At 41.8% G+C, this 21,123-nt stretch overlaps 1 protein-coding gene across 1 annotated transcript; it reads left to right on the top strand.

The window, feature by feature from the left end:
- The first annotated feature begins 1,657 nt into the window (after positions 1-1,657).
- Positions 1,658-20,769, top strand: ogdhl (oxoglutarate dehydrogenase L). Its single transcript, XM_058651460.1, has 23 exons — positions 1,658-1,754; positions 3,124-3,356; positions 4,238-4,408; positions 5,124-5,226; positions 6,997-7,112; positions 7,201-7,355; positions 8,091-8,237; positions 8,333-8,423; positions 9,086-9,265; positions 9,357-9,485; positions 10,030-10,209; positions 10,752-10,904; positions 11,857-11,959; positions 12,071-12,199; positions 12,384-12,534; positions 16,544-16,671; positions 16,749-16,927; positions 17,021-17,092; positions 17,685-17,810; positions 18,797-18,869; positions 18,944-19,107; positions 19,629-19,783; positions 19,862-20,769. Exons 2-23 carry the CDS (start codon positions 3,126-3,128, stop codon positions 19,986-19,988), a joined length of 3,063 nt encoding a protein of 1,020 aa, XP_058507443.1. The 5' UTR covers positions 1,658-1,754; positions 3,124-3,125; the 3' UTR covers positions 19,989-20,769.
- Positions 20,770-21,123: the final 354 nt, after the last annotated feature.

Here is a 21,123-nt window from a genome sequence, read left to right on the forward strand (position 1 = left end):
ACTATTAATAAAATGCCAGAAAGCAACTAGTCTTTACTCCATCTTTGTCAGCCGACAACGCCAGTACAGCAAAATGGCATTTCAGTTCATAATTGCCTGACCCTGTGTTCTTTAGGTCAGGCCCAACGTAAATGCAAATACCAAGAGGAAGAAATCTCTTTCAGGAAACGCACCACATTATTGTGGGTTTACCAGAGAAAGTGGACATAAAGTAGAAACACTTTGTTAATATGCTGTGGCACATGTTATTAAATAGGTAAAATAGACATTTTGTGACGTGTTTATGAATAATGATGCTGTGATTAATTCCATGCTCTACACTACTTTCTCTGCTTGATCCTCACACAAACCCTCTCTCTCAGTTTCAGTCGCTTGTCGTGACGGATAACACTGTTCCTTCTGTGCCAGTGAGTATGAATGATGGAAATCTAGATTAGGGGGAGAGGAGGGCTCGGCCAGGAGGGGGGAGGAAGGAAAGAGACTTGAGTGAGGGAGAGAGGGGAGGGCCAATTATCTTATTGTTTAACCCACTCAAGGTAGCAGCCCATCAATCTGAAACCACTTGCTCAAGTGACTCATGTTCAGCCTTTATAAAAGTTTAATTGGCTTGTATAATTAACAGTGTAGGGAAAGACGTGTGTGATGTAACTTTGAATAATGTTTTTTTTTTACCCCTTGGGAACCTTTTCTCATAGAAACAAATATGAATATAATTGTACTTATAGCACTTTACCTCAATCTGGGCGGGGTTGTTATAGAAAAAAACTGCTGCGACGCCATTTTATAACGCGACACAAACTAGTGACGAGCAAAGCAGTTGTTTTCGGTGTACTGAATCATTGGAATCTGTTGAATAAAAAAAATAAAATAATTCTGTACCTGCATGACCGGAGCACAGACTCTGTCTGACACTGAACTAAAATACGGCTGAGCGGGTTGTGATTCGGCTCACGATCGCTGTCACTCAATACACCAGACTCCTCTGTTAAATATTGAGATTTTAGAAATTTCCTTTGTTAAATGTTGGAGATTAACACACGTTTTCAGGATTTTTAAGTCTTTTTAACTGCTACGATTCGGCATTGTTCAGTCAGTGTCTGACATTGTGGCCATGACTCTTCAAATGACGACACTCTCTGCCAATCAGTGGCGAGCAGTCTGTTGATGTCACGTTTTAGTATCGACTCAGCTTGATTGGAAGGTACCAGGTACTATCCCTAATGGAAAATAAAAAAAAAGACTCTTCCACTCACCCTTCCTTTTCCAAAGCATATTAAGCAACTATGGTGGCCTCTGCTTACCACAAAGGATGTTCTTCAGCTGTTAAAGCGTGAAATGCAAACTCATGGTGGCACAAGATGGCAGCCACGTCAAAGTAAGACCCTCCACATTTGTAATGCTTATTTTTACGCAGCTACACCCAATTAATTTATATTTTGAAATGATAAGACTTCACTTTCTGCCCCTTAAATGTTAAACTCTGAACCTTTCACAGAGAAAACCACCACAAACTGCAATTAAAGGACAATATATGTTATTTGTAGTTAAAAGTAAAACAAAAATCTGTAACTTTAAATTAATAACTGGATCATTGTCCTGTTTGGCTGCGCAGTGGAGGCAGCACCACCTGACACGCGTGGTGGTGGGGGGGCGTGTCTGTGACGACGTGGCTGCAGCTCTCGGATCTGTGTCACCTTCACTGAAAGTGTGACTGTCCTCACAGCGCTCGGCTGATGAACAGTGCAGTGTTCAAGGTAAATGCAACTTCTACAAAAATGACGCATAGGTGCATATTTCTTTTTAGAAAAAAAAAAAATCACCGTCCTGTTCTCGTGATTCTGCAGTGGCACAGAGACGAGCGCAGATTAATGGTGATTATTTGAGCTTGGGGGGGGATTAGTGTGTCTGTGGTGAAGCTGTAGCCGAGCCAGAATGAAGTACGCACGCGTTTGTGCAGTGATCTCTGCAGCCTGGAGCAGACAGAGAAGCAGAATGATTCTGCTGGAAACGGTGAGGAAGTTAAAGCGGCAGCTTTCCATCACGCTTTCATGGTCGGACTGTCCGCGGTTACGCGCTCCGTGCGGCTCTGGAGACAGGCCGTGACGTGACGACACCATGCGGTCCTGCAGTTGTTTCAAACCAAACGCACGCAGCAGGGTTTTGTGGAAACTCAATTTAAAGTGAACGTGCCAATAAAGGTCATTTCATTCATACAATACTGATATTTTTAGGAGAATTAATCAAACTCCTCTATCGTGCAAGACCTACAATTGTTTAAAACTCCTCTCTCTGTGTCCCAATCACCAGTGGCGTGTACAGACATTTGGAAGCGTAGGGGCGAAAATTAAAGAGGCATCTACTGTGCACAGGTGGGGCAAGCACCACTAGTATATACAGTCATTTCCCTCATTCTCACACACCTGTATATACCTATACAAGGACATCACTTTTTATCACCATGATTGGCTTTTCCTATACAGCACCATCTAAGGACACCCTTTGGGACAGGAGGGAACATCATAATGGCACTAAAACCTTTTTGGCACCTTATAGGGCACTGCATTACTTTCTTCCACTAGCAAGGCAACGTTTGTGTCCGTTAGGGCACCGGGGGGACATTCTAAAACGCTTAACATGATGTGAAAAAGCGAAAACGGCGATCATTAATCACCACATTTTTCATGGACACCTCTAGTCATGCCCTCATTCGCCTCTCCAAAAATCAAAACAGAAACCTCAATATTATGGACGCTGTCTGCGTTAATCTTTTTCCTCTCCGTAGGCACTCATTATAGAGAAAAAGCTTGATGTAGCTTAATGTTCGAGTGCGTCTGTAGGAAACAAAGATCCAAAGATACTTAATGACTTTGGTTTTTGGAGAGGTGAAAGTGGGCATGACTAGAAGTGGAAAATGAATTCATGTTATAGCATTTCTGTTCAGAAAGTAGAGCTGATGAAGGGGAAACTACTGTGATCATATAGATTCCTACTGGGTTTTTTGCCGAGTGTGACCCAAGGTGCTCAAAAACAGACAGACAGACACTGACTGAAACAAAACCTCCTCTGCAGAGAAGCTTTTGTGAGAGCGCCGCTCACTGTTTCTCTCTCTGCGTGTCCCTCTAGCCATGAGTCAGCTCCGAATGTTGGCGAGTTTGCTGAGGGGTGGATGTGCCGGGAGGAACCAGTGGTTCCGAGGGTGTGGAGGTGTCCCTGTCAGACGCTGCTGGGCCGACCCCAGCAGGAGAGGCTGCTCCTCGTCTGGCTCTGCGCCTGTTCCGTCAGCGCTGGCCAGTAGCTCCAGCTATGTGGAGGAGATGTACTATGCCTGGCTGGATGATCATAAAAATGTCCACGAGGTAACTGTGTGCACCGTTTGCCATTTATTCCCATAGATAAGTCAATAATTGAGCATACCAGGGGTTCTCAAAGGGCACTGCGAAAGGTTTCAGAAGCGAATTCTGCTCGCCAAAAACACGGCAGCTCAGCTGTTAAATGAGACCATCGCTTCTGGCCCCCACCCGCCTTGCTCTGCCACTGTATACACACAGACGCTCCCTCGGTCAGGTCTCTTAACCCTTCTGTTACCAATCCTGTTGTCGCAGACAGGATTTGGCACGCGTACTTCTCGTTAGTGTAACTCCTACACTGTTTGTGATATCTAGATAATTCAAAAACTATGAACTGGCAATCTCATGTGGTGGATAAAGCAGTAGAAGATGGATACCAGAGAAAGCAGAGAAATATAGATTTGTACCCGTATACTTGTCATTACGGTAGCCCTCAGGACTTCCACGGAAAGAAGTTTGTGACATCAGCTTCTAAACAGGTGAATAACCGGCAAAAATGAAAGTTATCTTGGAAAAAGGGGCAGAAGCACTCACTCATTGATTTTTGACAATTCTACAGCCATAAAAATCTAAATAAATCCTGATTATCATAAGAGGTTTAGTATTGCTCGACAGAGCCTGTTTTCACATGAAGGACGCAGCATTCAAATAGTATTACATAGGCAGCAGAGTAACATCAACAACAACAAAACACAACCAAGTAGCACACTGCAGCTTTAAATAATAATTTGTCAAAGCTCTTATTAAGAAAAAAAAAAGTGAAAATAATTCTGATTAATTGGCCAAACCTATTAAGCCATGAGACACGTGCTCACATACTACGTGCAAATGTACATGCGTTAATTAGCCAAACCGATGAATCCTACCTGCTTGGTCTCCCCGTCTTCTAGTCTTGGGACGCCTTTTTCCGTAACATCCAGGCCTCCAGCCCGCCTGGTGAGGCGGAGGAGAGACGCCCCTCCACTCTGCTCCGCGGCCGAGTCCTGTCCCACTCTCCTGGCACGGCACAGAAAGTGGTGGAGGACCACCTGGCTGTGCACAATCTCATTAGAGCTTACCAGGTATCAGCTGTCAGCTACACACACACACACACATACTGAGACACAAACATGTTTATGTTATTTACAAATTCAAAGATTGATTCCGTATCTCCTAGGCATCCGTGTGTGTGTGTGCGTGAATTAAGATATCGTCTGTCTTGAAGCACAACAGGCTGACTATTTGTATCTCCAGTACTTGTGTGTAAAAAGATGCATCAAACTAAATTAACTTGCCAAAACAGATTGCAACTGGCAACGGGAGCTGTTTGTACCGCATGCCCTTTTTTTTGTTTTTTTTTAAAAGGAATACACAATTTGTTTGTCGCTGCACGAGGTTATGCAAATTGCTAGATTAAGTCTAACCCACTTACCCTGGAAATATCAAAGAGACTACTTAAGCAAAACAGGTGGTAACATTTTCCCATAGCCCTCAAATTAATTCCAGAAACTATCTGAGGGATTTATTAAATTCGTTCTTTTGGCAAAGGCGTCACGTTTATTCCCAGCCTGTTGAGATCCTGGTGGCAATGAGTGTGCTTGTGCTTGCGTTCACACAAAAGCTTCCCAGTAAGGGGTTCTTTTCTCTGAGAGGTCGACCTGTAACCAAGTGTTAAGTTTATTCTCCACATGTTATAATCCAGTGTATAATCCACCCGTGTTCTTTGTCTATTCTGTGTGTCAATGTTTTACCTGTTTCTTTCCATGTCTCTTTTCCATTTTTAATCTCTCTGAGTAGGTTCGCGGTCACTACGCCGCCCACTTAGACCCTCTGGGAATCCTGGACACTGACCTGGACTCCTTCGTACCCTCTGACCTGATCACCACCATCGATAAATTAGGTGCGCAAGGAAAAAGAGAAAGATTTGAGGAAACTTGTTTTTCTGATGCCTCGTGAAACACATTTAGTGACATCTAATTTTGAGACGTTTTATTTTAAAGTGATTATACATTCATGCAAACATAAATATGGGTAGTATATTACATTTCTGCCAATTAACCCTCCTTAATGTTACACACTGGACCTTTAAGCGGATTGTATGAATTCTAAAATGATGTCAAAATTAAAATATTGTTATTTTATTATTTACTATACATAATACAACATTGTACCTCACTATGAGTCTAATTATGTGTTTTCTGGTTTGACTGTGAACTGTGGAGTCAGCCTGAAGACAGTATGTACAGTATGCTGATGAGTTTTCCACTACAGAAGGCATTTCTCCTAATTAACTCAGCATACATGTTGTGTTCTTCAGTTAAATGCATATTATTCTCTATTACAGGCTTCACAACCTCCCTCATCCTTCTAATTATGAATATTTTATTTGAATTTATTCGTAGCCTACATTATCCACACACACATCTCAGGCCCAGGAGTGTAAGTAGTGTTTAAGTATAAAAAAGACCTCATCACATGTATGGGTTGTTTAACCCAGTGTTCTTGTCTTTTAATCTCAGGCTCTTGACATTATTCATTTCATTTACTGGAAAAAAAAAGATGCGATTGACCACAGAGAGCGATGGTAATCTTGCGAGTGAGGAAGAGACGCGGGCAGGCGGAGAAAGAGACGGGGATTTCGGATGTTATCGGTGATCGGCGCATGTCAGGACATAGCGTTGCATTATGTATTGTCATCAGTGCTGTGGCTCCATAATGAAAGCTAATGGCAGCCTCCGTTGCCCCTTATTCAGTCAGCTGATTGCACACAAGTCTATTCTTGGCCCTTTTATCTTTCCTGAGTTCCTAATATGATTTGCACCTGTCTCCTCTTATGTTGCCTGTGATCTTGAGGTTAAGCAGCCCTCTCAGGTGGGCTTTTTATCAGAACAGAAACCTGCTACATACGGTACAGTATGTGGGGCTGCAGATCCGTCACAGCTCCTGCTGCCTCACTCTTCTAGCCAAGCTTTGTTTTCACTTTTTTTTGCCGTCATATCAATCAATAGTCCCAGTTAGAGCTGCTGCTAATTATACATTTTCATTTTCAATTTGTCTTTCTTTTTTATCATACTTCTGATCGATCAATTAATCATTATTCTAATGTGGACGTATCCATCACAATTTCCCACAGCCCGACGTGACACCTTCAGATCGCTTTTCTTTGACCAACCCTCAGCCCAGAACCCCAAAAATATACATTTTTACAGTGACATGAAACAGCAAACTAGTAAACACTCTCTTTTGTGAAGCAGGAACCAACAATCTTTGGTATTTATGCTTGTGCTCCACACGGCGCCCAGTGACATTGATCCAGGCAACAGCAACATTGTGCTAGTGAAGCGAGACAGTTTGTAGTCGGAGTGAAAACACAAAGTATTCCATCATACTCTACTCTGGTTTCTGCTCTTATCACCTGAAAAAAGATAACATTATAAATGTGTCATATTTCCAGGTCCTAAATTAAACTCAGATGACGGCAGATGAATGTTATCGTGCTGAAAATGATGTTTGGGTTGAATCTCTGGACTTTCTAAAACCTTGATGATTTGCATTAAAACAGTTTTTAACAAGCTTCCTGTTTCCAGAGTGAGCTACTACTCATGTCATATACAGCTTTATGAGTTTTATAATATGTGTTAGGCCTGCCTAATCTTGTTGATTATTGTAGGTTTTTATGGTTTCGATGAGTCTGACATGGATAGGACCTTCCAGCTGCCGCCGACCACCTTCATCGGAGGAGACAACACCACTCTTCCCCTGAGAGAAATCATTCGCAGACTTGAGGTATTTTGTTTATGTGTTGATGATGAAGGAAACCCATAACTCTGTGTCATGTGTGTCTTTTTTTTAAACTATCTTCTTTTCTTCCCAGTCGTCGTACTGCCGTCACATAGGAGTGGAGTTCATGTTCATTAACAACGTGGACCAGCGTCAGTGGATCCGCCAGAGATTCGAGACACCGGGGATCATGCAGTTCACCAACGTCGAGAAGAGAAATCTTCTCGCCCGCCTGGTCAGATCCACACGGTCAGCAGTGACTAAACATTTTCCATCGTACACTTACGCGGCTGACAGCTCCATACTTCACTTTTAGTTATTGCTCGCATCAGGGACTCGCGCAGCATTAACAACAACAAAATGTTTGCACGCCTGTATATTTGGAAAGATAAACACCCCCATTCTTCACGCGAGCTAATTTTCCTCTTTGATAAATGGTGTTGGAAGTTACTGTAGGTGATCTGCAATATATTGCCGGCGTGCAGATTCTTCCCCTTTGAGATATGAATTACTTGTTTGTTCTTATGTCGTATCATGAATTAATATGCACTGATTTCCTGTTCACACAGATGAGTGTGTGTGTATATAACGTTGCTCCAAAATATTCATATTAAAAATGTATGAAATCTATTTATTTCTTAGTTGAAGAGGGATTTGGCAGTAGCGCTGCCGGTGTCCCCCAAACCATAGGTGCTCTGAGTTAAAAGGGCTTAATTTTAATGCTTAAAAACGTGGTTCTCAAACTGTGGTATGTGTACCACCAGTGGTACACGAGCTTCCTTTGGCGGTACTTTGAGGAAAATCGGAAATACTGTTCTGTATGTAGAAAATGATACAAAAAAAAAGAAAATCTCTCGCTCCATCTCAATCTATTTTCTCAATATTTTCCTCACGTCATCACACCAACGTGTTTTGGCTACTGCCTTCATCTGGCTGTGGAGACTTTCTATATAAAGTTTTACTTATTTGGATTTTACTGTTCAGGTTTGAGGACTTCCTGGCCAGGAAGTGGTCATCAGAGAAGCGTTTTGGTCTGGAAGGCTGTGAAGTTCTAATCCCTGCTCTGAAAACCATCATTGACACGTCGAGTGCTGCCGGAATCGACAGCGTGATCATGGGGATGCCTCATCGGTAACGTGCTTTACGTCTTCTCCCACCTCTCAGTTCTGTTCTGACTGTGTGCGCAGACATGTCTGATTGTGCTGATTTTGTCATTTTGTTCATAGAGGTCGACTGAACGTCCTTGCGAATGTGATCCGTAAAGACCTCGACCAGATTTTCTGTCAGTTCGACCCAAAGTTGGAGGCAGCTGATGAGGTGAGGAAAAACCAGAAGAGAAGAGCAGTCAGGAGATACGACTTCATCTCCTCGTGTTACCGATAATGTCACACACTCTGAGTTGTGTTGTTTAGAATTCACTTCATACATCATTCTTATTTGTTATGTGCTCCTTATTAACTTTGTTTGGTTTTAAACCATTTTGTTTGTTTTACTACTTCCTGTAAAGCACTTTGTATTTACCTCACTCCATTTTAACAGTTAAGCACTGTCATGGAAAATAGATTCTGAAATTAGATTAGGATGGAGCGAGAGATAAGGTGACTCTAATTATTATTATTATTTTATTTCTAAAAAATATTTTTGTTATTTGAGATCACACACCCTGGTATATACAGTATTTCTGATTTTCCTCCATGTACCACCAGTGGTACGCAAGCTTCCACTGGTGGTACACGTACCACAGTTTGAGAACCATGGCCAAGATAAGTGAACATGTTGCAAAAAAGTCTTAAAATGTATATACATATAAATAAGGAAGCAACAGCACAACAACAGAAAGGGAAGATGTAATGCCAACATGACCGTCCACAAAAATAGATAAATGGGAAACACACATCTGTCCGGCAAGTTAACACATGAAAATAGTTTCACTCATTAAAAGACATATTGAAACTCAGTAACTGCATCTGTGTGTGTAGGGTTCGGGCGATGTCAAATACCACCTTGGGATGTACCATGAGAGGATTAACCGTGGGACGGACAAGCACATCACGCTGTCGCTCATGGCAAACCCCTCCCACCTGGAGGCGGTGGACCCAGTTGTTCAGGGAAAAGCCAAAGCTGAGCAATTCTACAGAGGAGACACTCGGGGAAAGAGGGTAACTACGACAGTTTGGTGTCACAAGTGCAAGGTGCTTCGTCTCATAAATTAGTTCGTCTCTGATATGATATTGTTTTTTTTTCCCCCAGGTCATGTCCATCTTGATGCATGGAGATGCTGCTTTTGCTGGACAAGGAGTTGTGTATGAGACCTTTCATTTAAGTGAGCTCCCCTCCTACACAACACATGGTACAATCCATGTGGTGGTCAATAACCAGGTATTTGAAAGAGTAATATCACTGTAACACGTAACCTGCTGCATTTATCAGAATACATGTCATTAACTCCACGCTCCAATGCAGACTTTCAACTCATGTACTAGTATCAACACTGATTATTACAGCACTTGTACTCATTCTCCTACTAGTACTAACACTTATAGTAGCTATTTTACTACTTTATTTGCTTTAGTTCTGTTGAATTATAATAAACGATTTAAGTGTTTTTGATGTAGAACAAACACAGTATCAAAGGTAAATAAAGATTAAAGCAGATTTATTTAAGAAAAATAAACCAGGTACTGTAAAATATAATTAGCAAAATGAGACAATGTAATTGAAATTTGAGCTCAAATATATAAAAGTAAGAATAGAGACAGTATAAAATATGATCATCTGTGCAGAATATGAAAATGTGTGTATATGTCCTAGATTTGGTAATCTAAACAGCATTTAAAACCGACAAATCTTAATATTTAGGAATTGTTGTTAAAGTTCACATTGGAACAGAATTTACATTTATTGTCTGATTGTTGCCTCCCAGATTGGCTTTACCACGGATCCCCGGGTGGCGCGCTCCTCTCACTACCCCACCGATGTGGCTCGGGTGGTCAACGCGCCCATCTTCCACGTGAACGCCGATGACCCCGAGGCCGTCATGTACGTGTGCCGTGTTGCTGCAGAGTGGAGGACCACCTTCAACAAGGACGTCGTCATTGACCTGGTAAGTCACCGTCAAGTTCTAAAGTTCTAAAAGTGACGGTAAGGTTTTGGGTTCAACTCCTGGCTCCGCTAGTCTATATTCCATTGTGTCCTTGGGTAACACACTTCACCCTGTGTTGCTCCTGACTGCTGTGCCAATAGCATGTGACTGAAGACTCCAGGAATAAATGACGATTTAAACCGGTTTGTTCTTCACTGGGGCAGATTGTACCTGCGCCCTGATGGCAACGACATAAACTGGTCCCGCAGAGGATGATTTGGGTGTAAAGCAGCCTTTGAGTGGTCATCAAGACTAGAAAAGCATTGTATAATAAATACAGACCATTTACAAACTCTTCCTCTCATTGTATTTGGTATTCTCTCTGAGAGAGAGAGAGAGGACTGTGTTTATGTACTTTGCGACCAAAATGGTGACAATGTTGCTTCTCTACTTGTTTGTAAAACAAGCGTTTACATTCATATTCACTACAAAGACTGACAAACAGCGATGTACACCTGCTTTGGTCCCCACTAAAACATATGTGTGTGTGTGTATTTTGACAGGTTTGTTACAGACGTTTTGGCCATAACGAGATGGACGAGCCCATGTTCACGCAGCCGCTGATGTACAAACAGATCAATCGGCAGGTGCATGTGCTGAAAAAGTATTCCGACAAGCTCATCGCCGACAGAGTGGTGACACTGCAGGAATTTGAGGTTTGTGATTTAATGCTGCTGTTGTTGTTTTTCTGGTGGATTTCTCATTCAGACACAGTAACTGGACTCTCTCTCTCTTTTTTTGTGCCTGCAACAAACAAACCAGTCGTATTTCTGCCTCTCTCTTGGTGTCAAAACAACCACACATGTGGTCGACACTTCCCACCTAATCAACATTATACCAATCATTTATCCTGGTGATACAGTACTTAAATTACACTTAAATTAACATTTTTCTGTTCACAAATCCTTAAAACACTTTTTGTTAGTGTGTATTGCAGCTATATGATGAATATAATACATAAAAGTGAATTTATGGCAAACTGGCTGTAACTCTGACTTGCACACTGTTGTTAAATATACTGTATATTGGTAGCTGCTACTACCGACCGGTAGCACAGTCTGTTGGACTATAGTGTATTAAATCACAAGGCTTTCAAGTAAAATATGTTGTGCCGTCGCTACTGTATCGCTGTAAGTTTACTGACTAACCTTCCATCCTCACAATTCAATAGAGTATCTATTGCTCAATGAAGCTGAAGTATAAAGTAGAGTTTCTGGCACCATTAAACGGTAGCGCTCCATTTCTTTATCCAAAACATAAATATCCATTCTGAACCTTTATTTTTATTTTTTTTTTTTTTATACCACATGTTAGAGAAATAGTGCTGTGCCTCTGTGGTGTTCCTGTTGATGGACATTGTTTTCTGTATTGTGCTTTGCTGTTTGGAAATTGGTGCAAAAGCTTCATTTGTTATGTAGCAAGGCAGAACCATTACAGCTGGTGGAGACATTTCTCCCCCTGCTGTGTTTTTCTCCCAGTCACTCTGTCTTTGTTCCGCTCTCAGCTGCACACAGTTTGGGTTTTGTCAGCTGTGGTCCAAAAGCAGGATTAAACATTTGTGAAATGTGTGCTATTGTGAAATTACACAATACAAATATGTTTTTGCAGGAAGAAGTTGCCAAATATGACAAGATATGTGAAGAGGCATATACCAGCTCCAAGGATGAAAAGATCTTGCACATTCGACACTGGCTCGACTCCCCTTGGCCAGGTTACGTGTCTTTTTATTTTTTGGATATTTTCTTCTCTTTCTGCTAGTTCTTCCTGTGAAGCTGTCCCTCTCTCTCTCTCTCTCTCTCTCTTCTTCTCTCTCTGTCTTCAGATTTTTTCACAGCACAGGGAGAGCCGAAGAGCATGAGCTACGTCTCCACGGGCCTGGAGGAGGAAGTTCTGCAGCACATTGGCCAAACTGCCAGCTCAGTTCCTCTTCAAGATTTTAGGATCCATCCTGGTGAGTCTAGTTGGTTTGTCCAAAATAAAACATCTATGAAGTTAATCAGTCATGGTGTGTTAGGTTTCCCAACAGAAGGGTGATAAAGCATGGGACAGTAAGGGCTGGTTATGTTGGTACCCTTACCATCTTGATGGCAGTCGAACTGATCCAAACTGCACTGCCTCTCCGTCCGTCTGTGCAGGTGTGTCTCGTATCCTGCGGGGTCGAGAAGACCTGGTGAAGAGTCGTCAGCTGGACTGGGCTCTCGGAGAGTACATGGCCTTTGGTTCTCTGCTCAAAGACGGCATCCACGTACGACTCAGTGGGCAGGACGTAGAGCGGGGCACCTTCAGGTGAGGTTTTTAAAACCTCTGTGCCTGTTTGAATTAACATCCTCATCTGCACTTATGAGGAGCTTCTACAGCCACAGCCAGATTGAACCGCTCTGCTGTACTGAACGATCCTCAAGGGTGCCGGTTAAATGAAGAGTGTTTTAAGTAAATTGATTTTTCCCATTTAGATTTTTATAGCTTGCGAGTCCTTGTTGAGTCATAGTTTCTCCTCTTCTGAATGAGCTCACACATTGACACCAAATTAGCGTTGTCTTTATTTATAATGAGGCAGGCGATAAATAGGGCTGTCAATAGATTAATAATTAATTAATCTCACATTTTGAAATTTGTTAATCTAGTTTGCTTTTTTGCTTTCTAGTGAATTTCTTTTCAAACACAGAACTACACATAGAACTATGTGATTTCACATGGAAGAGACTCGGGCCTATCAAGTGCCAACCAGGTCATCTTAAAATAAAAGCTGAGAATGTCTTTTATTAACACTTTAAGAGGGATGTTAAAGGGATAATTCAGTGTGGCTGTATGAGGTGCACTGTGAGTGTAAAATCACTAAATCAGTGATTTTACATCACAGCATACAGGAGTTGTTGGTTCACTGCTGCCTCCATCAGTCAGTTCAAATGTCATTTTGTTTGAAATCCTTTGTTTGCATTCACTTAAGTGACACTAATTTACCAAACGAAGCAGCTCCTGTGTCCTCGGGAGCTAAAACACATATTTTCTCTATGGAGTTTGGTGCACGAGCGCTTTACAAACCCCAGTTTCCAGTCATACAAGGCTGTCTAACTACAAGATAACATATTTGAACATTTCCTTAAAATATCGAACTTGAACTTGAGCAGACGTAGATTTTATTAGGTGAGCTTTTTAGTGAAGTGCTTTTAATCTGTTTTTCCTTCCCACAAAATAACCCCTTAACTATCACTTTAATTCAATGTTTTTTTCCTGTTTTTGTTTGTTTTTTGTGTTAATAACGATGGTTATGTTGCACTAAAGCATTTATCACATTTAGGTAAAAAATAGACATAATGACATAGCAGTTGTGTTGGACTGCATTAGCTTTTGCTAGTGTACCTAATAAAGTGGCCACTAGGTGTAGAATGGTAAATACTGTGTCAGCCAGTGTGAAAATGATCCAAATGTTCTGTGTTGGATCAAAGTGACACATGTGTTGTGTATATCAAGCTTAACAGACCTGACCAGAGTTAAAGGGTAAAAAAAACAAAAAAAAAACACTCTCGTGAGAATAGTGAATTAAGAAATTGGAGGGTGCGCGGCACAGTGAATCTGTCAGGCAGAAGACGTCGGCACAGTCTCCTGAGATCTGTGAAGCCCACATGGTGTTGTCATGGTATGGAGGGAACAAGTGACACATGAGCAAAGCCAGTTCCCCCTTTCACTGAGCCTGTCTCATCTGTCCCTGATCATTTCTCCACCAGCTCATCTTTACTGACACCCCTACCCCCACATCACAGCGACATACATCACACTAACTAACCAGAGGCTGCGGCGCTTTTTCTTTCGCCTCACATTCACCGCTGACGTGGAACTCTCCCATTTTACTTCCACCCTTCAATAGGGCAATTTCCCTGACCTGTGAAAAGCACTACATGTCCCCTGCACCTCTGTTCCACCCGTTTCCCCCCCCCCCCCAGGTGTGTTATCATTGTTTTGTTGTCATCATACTTCAGCTCTACTTTAGCCCTTTTATCCCACTTTACTTGATTCTTTCTTTCACGCGCAGTTCTTTCATCCCCCACCACACTGTTTCGCATCTCAGGAGCTGAGCATATTGGCATGTCACACTAGAGTGGACCTGCTTGCATTTCTATGATGTACGTTACAACGTGGACTAATGGATTCAGTTGTCGTGTTTGGGTGGGTTGCGTGTGCGCCCCCCCTTTCCCTGACTAATGGGGCCCCTGGGCAGAGGAACTCAGTAGGTTTGTGTGTGTGTGTGTGTGTATACATGAAAAATATGGGTACCTAGTTTATGAGGTAATCCCAGAGAAAGACCTCATCCTGAGCATCAAAGGGTTTCCCAAAGAGGAAAATGTAAATCCTGCAAATGCAAACATTATGTACAGTGCATTGTGTGCCCTCATTAGTCCATAATTATGGACTCAAATCATGATCACCTACTCTTCTAGGAGGCAATGTATCACTCTCAAGATACTAATCAATAGATTTAGCTTATTTCCTACAGTTCTTCCGCCTGACAATTACATAACCTCTATCTCCCTCTCTGCCTCTGATTCTCTTTGTCTGTGTGTGTATTTGTTTCCTCTTTAGGACCTTAAACACTGACCTTGTGAGGACCAGTTGTCCTCATGGAGACCAAAATCTGGTCCTAATGAGGCCAAACCTCATTTCTGAGGAACTGGTTAAGTTTCAATCTTAGATTAAGTATTCATTGGTTCTATATGATTTTGGGGATAATGCAATATTTAAGTTGTCCAAATGAATGGAAGACTGTGACAGTGCAGTGTCCTAAGAAGAATAGCTGTGGAGCCCTGTGTGTGTGTGTGTGTGTGAGTAGATGTTGTGAGAGTGATGTTAAAGGGGTTTAAGTGACTGTCTGATCGAGCTGGTTTTAAAGGTTGATTTCTACTCTGTGAGTGAACAAACTGGCAGAGCCTGTTAATGCTTTGTTCTTTGCTCCCATCATCCCATCAGCTCTTGTTTGGACTCATGCACCCTGATGATCTGTACAGAGGAGGTTCCTTTTCATGTGATGTGTGTGTGTGTTTCATTAGAAGCTTTTAAGACACCCTGAAAATCATTTGTTGTCAGATTGCACTGCAGGTGTCACACTTTTTCTAGTGATGGAATCATTATTTACTGCAATTTCAGTAAATAATTATTTATTATTATTATTATTATTATTAATAATAATAATAATAATAATAATAATAATAATAATAATAATAAAACCAGTGGTGCAAAGGCCCTTTTGTTTTGCTGGGTGTTATCATTATTATTATAATTTTTCCGAGGTAATCTGACCTCCTATGGATTAAAACACACCACACGTGTTATATACAGTAAATCCACACGTTATCACTTTATCACAGGGGAGACAACCATTCTGGGTTTTTCTCAAAAACTGCAAAACTACCCAAACGTATCCTCTCTAAACCTTTTCAAGACTGTCCTCTAATGAAATGTAACGTGTGCTGGAATTACGTATTTAGGGCCACGCAGTCGGTGTCGTGGTTAGCACTCAGGTTTGCGACCGGAACAAGGGCCTTTCTACATGGAGTTTGCATGTTCTCCCTGTGTGTGCGTGGGTTTTCTCCGAGTTCTCCGGGTTCCTCCCACAGTCCCAAAAAGAAAATTGGGTAAATTAGACTGTGAGTGTGAGAGTGGATGGTTGTTTGTCTCTATATGTGGCCCTCTGATGGACTGGCGATCTCTACGTCAGCTCTAGGTCCCCCTGCGACCCTCATGTGGAGGATAAAGTGGTAGAAAATGAATGGATGGGTACGTATTTATGTATAAATAACAGCAATCTGGTGCCTTGGGTGTGTCGTCATCAAGTCGCTTCGATGAGGTTTCCACCGGCAGTTCGCTCAGTGGTTAAATCTTTGTACTTTGGTGTGATCAACATAGGTTTGACTCCCATGTTACACAGCTCCAACCCTAACCTCTCTAAAAACATGTAAAAACATACTTATGATTCGTATTCAGGGCTTTGACCAAAATGACCCATAGTTATTCAGTTTCAGTTGGAGGACTTTGCTGCACATGGTTGATGGAAATCCTGAAAAAAAAGAATCTTTAAAAGGACTTAACCATGTTAACCATATGTCATGTTGCAGTTAATGACATCTTTAAACATCACTTTTAAACACATCTCTGTTTCCTCTAGGTTAACTTTGTAAATTCCCCGAATGTCATTGGCGTTTCTTTTTCAGCACTTTCAACACTCTGAAATCCTGCACCCTGTCTAAGTCACCGCGTAAAGGTTTGGTTATGTATTCGCCTGTGCCTCTCTCATGTACCGCAGTCACCGTCATCATGTTCTGCACGACCAGGAGGTCGACAAACGTACCTGTGTTCCCATGAACCACCTGTGGACCAATCAGGCTCCTTACACTGTCTGTAACAGCTCCTTATCAGAGTACGGAGTGTTAGGTAAGACTGAAGTTGCTCCGACTACACAGTTGTTGTTTTTTTAGCCTTGTTTGATGACTATTGTGATTTTTTTTAAGGTTTTGAGCTTGGTTTTGCCATGGCCAGTCCAAACGCTCTGATCCTATGGGAGGCCCAGTTCGGTGACTTTAACAACACAGCACAGTGTATCATTGACCAGTTTATCAGCTCGGGTCAGGCGAAGTGGGTCCGCAACAATGGTATTGTCCTCCTGCTGCCACATGGGATGGAGGGAATGGTGAGAATGAAACAAAAAAAGAGGCTTTAGTTGAGTTTTGTTAAGGAAATGTTTATTATGTTTTTTAAGAGTCTTCTCATCTTCTGTCCTCAGGGTCCAGAACATTCGTCTGCTCGACCTGAGCGCTTTCTGCAGATGAGCAAAGACGACCCCGATCACTTCCCTGTGTGTTCACATGCACCATTTACACTCTGGCAATTACGTAATGATAAATGTCAAGGAAACGATGACAGTGTGGTGCAGTTAACATCCAGCAGCTTCCTTTTTTTCTTTTTCTTTTTTTTTTTATTGCCTGCGCTTGTGTCGTGACCACTTAAGCGATGACGGTGGTTTAGTCTCTTCATTATGACCCCCGCAGTGTTGATATTCAGCAGTACGCCGAGGGTCAACTCCCTCTGTGGTCACGTTCTGTGGAGGAAGTAACCACAGCAGGCTACATCAGCAGAAGCTCACCAGATTCATCTTCAAATGGGATATTGATCAATCTATTACTGGGAGCATACTAATTATTCTCTGTCCTGTGTGTGTGTGTGTGTGTGTGTGTGTGTGTGTGTGTGTGTGTGTGAGAGAGAGAGAGGGAGATGCAGTGCACTGATGCACTCAACTGTGAGGGGGTAAAAATCCTTGCTGTAACCAACACCAACAAGGATATTGTGTACATTTATGTAGATTAATGTTTTCACATGGGAACACTTTATTTCTTTGTAATGATTATTATTATTCTTTCTTACTTTTTCTTTTTTTTTTTTTTACTAAGGAGTTAACAGGAGACTTTGAAGTCCAGCAGCTGTACGACTGCAACTGGATTGTGGTCAACTGTTCCACGCCTGCCAACTACTGTCATGTGCTCAGGCGACAGATTCTGCTGCCATTCAGAAAACCGGTGAAGTGTTGCATCGTGTTTCATCTTCAAAATATTTTATATTTAGTCTGTGTTTTGCTTCACTGTTTGTCATGTAATGATACACTACATGGATATATGGATATATTTAGCCACACCTGTTACTACGGCTGTTTTCAGGCTTTGGGCTCAAGGCCCCTTATTTCCAGTGAAGGACAATCTTAGTGCTTTATTTTGGACAATGCTATGCTTCCAAATTTGTGGCAACAATTTGTGGAAGGTCCAGTTCGTCCCCTGGGGGAGGATGAAGTGGAGCAGAGGCCTTCTCATCCTCTTCATCCAACACCAGTGCCTGACCTCATAAATCTCAGACACAAATTCCCATAGAAACACCCCAAAATCTTGAGGAATCTGTTATAGCTGCAGAAAATCATTTTTAAGTCCTGTTATACTGGTCAGGCGTTTGCGAATACATGATTCAATTTGATCATATCCTGCACAAATGTGGTTCTGTGTTCTTCATGAATCTGAATGTATAAAGTAATCTCCAATCAACTGTAAAAGTTCTGGGAAATGGAGCATTTTTCTTTTTTTCGTATGTGCACAGCTCTTTTTTTTCCCACTGTCAGTTTTCAGCCACTGTGAATGTCTTAACTGATCCCCCGTCGCTCTTAAATGCAACGCTCCACGAAGCATGAGAAAAGTACTTCCTGAGCAAATTAGTGAGAGGGCCAATAGGGGATAATATTGTTTGTTTGTTTGGGGTTTTTTTTTTATGAAATTCCCTGAAATTCTGGACCTGGTTGGCTGAGCACAAAGTTCTTTTTTTTTTATTATTTGATTGTTCAAGAAATGTTTTGTTTTCCCAATGCTGATGTTGCATGGTATATGTTGGCAACAAATTAGCGTGAAAGGGGATACAAACTTTTATCTCTGGAGTTTTGTCAGTGCGCACGATAAGTACACGGATGACAGAATCAATCTGTTGTTTGTCAGTGACGGGAACTCTTTCCTTTTTTCCCCTACAGCTGATTATTTTTACTCCGAAATCCCTGCTGAGGCATCCAGATGCAAGATCTAGTTTTGACCATCTCGCCAAAGGTGGAGTTCTTCTTCTTATTTCTTGGTTTAATGTGACATCATTTGTCGTAAATGTTCATATTCAATGTCTGCAGGGACTAAATTCAAGAGGCTAATTCCCGATGAGGGTCCTGCAAGTCAAAGCCCAGGTCAGGTGAAGAGGGTGATCTTCTGCACTGGTAAAATCTACTATGAGCTGGCTAAAGAGAGGAAACGGCAGAACATGGAGAACGACATCGCCATCACCAGACTTGAACAGGTGTTAAATCTCCCCCTGCTCTGACTGAGCATCTCTAAAAATGGTCTTGCGATTTGAAAAGTGAAGCTCATAAAGTAGGATGGGAGAAGCTGAGTTAAGAGAGCTCCATTTGAATGGAAATCTATGGGAAAATAAGCTTTAACTTCTCACTTGATAGAGTGAATATGAATATTTTCGTGTGGAATTGATCGCCTGAATCCCTCGTCTCAGCTCTTCTCCGTCATGTCAATTTTTAAAATGATGTTCCCTTTCAGAGAAAATAGACCATAATGCACAGCATAGATGAATGGACACGAGTGTGATTGACAGGTGGTACCGTTCTGCAGGTGACATCTGTGAACATAAGGTTTAAAAAAACTGACATGACGTGAATCTCGAGGTTTCACAATGAGAAACTGAAACTGGAAGATTACGTCCATTTTCATATATAGTCTCTCACTCTATGTCCAAATGAATGGAAGACACTGCAGTGTCCCTCTAAGGGATGTCTTTTCTCCCTACCCTTATTCTTCCCCCCACAGATTTCTCCTTTCCCTTTTGACCTGGTCAGAGCGGAGGCTGAGAAATACGCCAACGCTGAGCTGGTCTGGTGTCAGGAGGAGCACAAAAACATGGGTTACTACGATTATGTCCGTCCACGTTTCCTCACAGTGGTGGCCAACAAGAAGCCCGTGTGGTAAGGGTCTCGTTTGATGTGTCCATCACGGACGTGAACCATTGTTGCTGGAGACAAACCGTCAGTGTTTCTTTGCAGGTATGTGGGACGCGACCCCGCAGCTGCGCCCGCGACCGGTAACAAGTCGACTCACCTCAATGAGCTGAAGAGGTTCATGGACACTGCTTTCAACCTGAGCGCCTTCACGGGCAAGGACAAGCAGTGAGAAGTAGACATGAGGTGCGGTTTCATCTCCAACCACCAAACTGTCATTATTTAGTGGTTTAAGCCTCACGTAGAATTGTGATAATCAGTGAGCAATGGCGTTTAAACACCTGATAACCTTATATGAGATAAGTTGGCAAGTATGATATATATTAAGTTATTTTTACTATGGTCAATGTACCAATACAAAAATGCCATATCCCAAAACTTCTACAAGAACTAAAGCATTTTTGGGACGTCATGTATTGGAAGAATCTGCACTTTAATCAATCCACAATAATCAGCGTAGGTAGAAGGGTTTTTGCACCCTACAGTGTTTAAATAGGCTGTTAAGTGTTGGCCAAAGACAAACGGGCTAAATCTCCTAACATCCGCATTTCAAAAATAAGTTCCTTAAAAAATATTGTTAAAGAGTGTTTAAAGTAGCAACAGTGCCCTTTAACATCACTTTACCACTAACAATTACATTTGTGACAATGACTTTTTGTAGTAGCTTTAATGCTGTAGATCAGGTATGTCCAAAGTCAAACTATTATTATTATTATTATTATTATTATTATTATTATTATTATTATTATTATTATTATTATTGTTATTGTTTATGGCCAGGGATGGAGTGCGACAGAAATTCATCCCCAGTCCATGTATCATCCTCATTAGCCCCCAACTGGAGATTTGCTTTGAAACCAGAGTCCCGGGTAGGAAAGATTCATGCATTAATCTCCTGTTACGATTAAAAATGATAATTGTGACGAAGAAAATAAAATGATTATAAAACCGTGCATTTGTATGTTTAAAAAAACATTGGCCCCCGAGAATTTTCACATCATCAAATCTGGCCCTTCTTGGACACCCCTGCTGTAGATACCTCCACTGTTGCTATGCAGAATAGTATTTTAGTACTAGTGCAAGTCTATATTTGTTTGTACATGAATTGCAGAAGCGACTTGATGCACACAAACCTTTCACAGGTACGACGGCTGTTCTGAAAGTAGAGGCATCAGTAGGTTTAGTGCCTGTTTTTTTTTTTTTTTGCCTTTAGCTGTAAGTGAAGAAGTACGTATTTACTGTCACACCTCACTTCACCGGGAGACATGAGCCAGCTGGCACAGAGACTTGCAGCCATGTTTTCTACG

The sequence above is a fragment of the Solea solea genome, chromosome 15 (genome assembly GCF_958295425.1).
Source record: "Solea solea chromosome 15, fSolSol10.1, whole genome shotgun sequence".
Classification (NCBI taxonomy): domain Eukaryota; kingdom Metazoa; phylum Chordata; class Actinopteri; order Pleuronectiformes; family Soleidae; genus Solea; species Solea solea.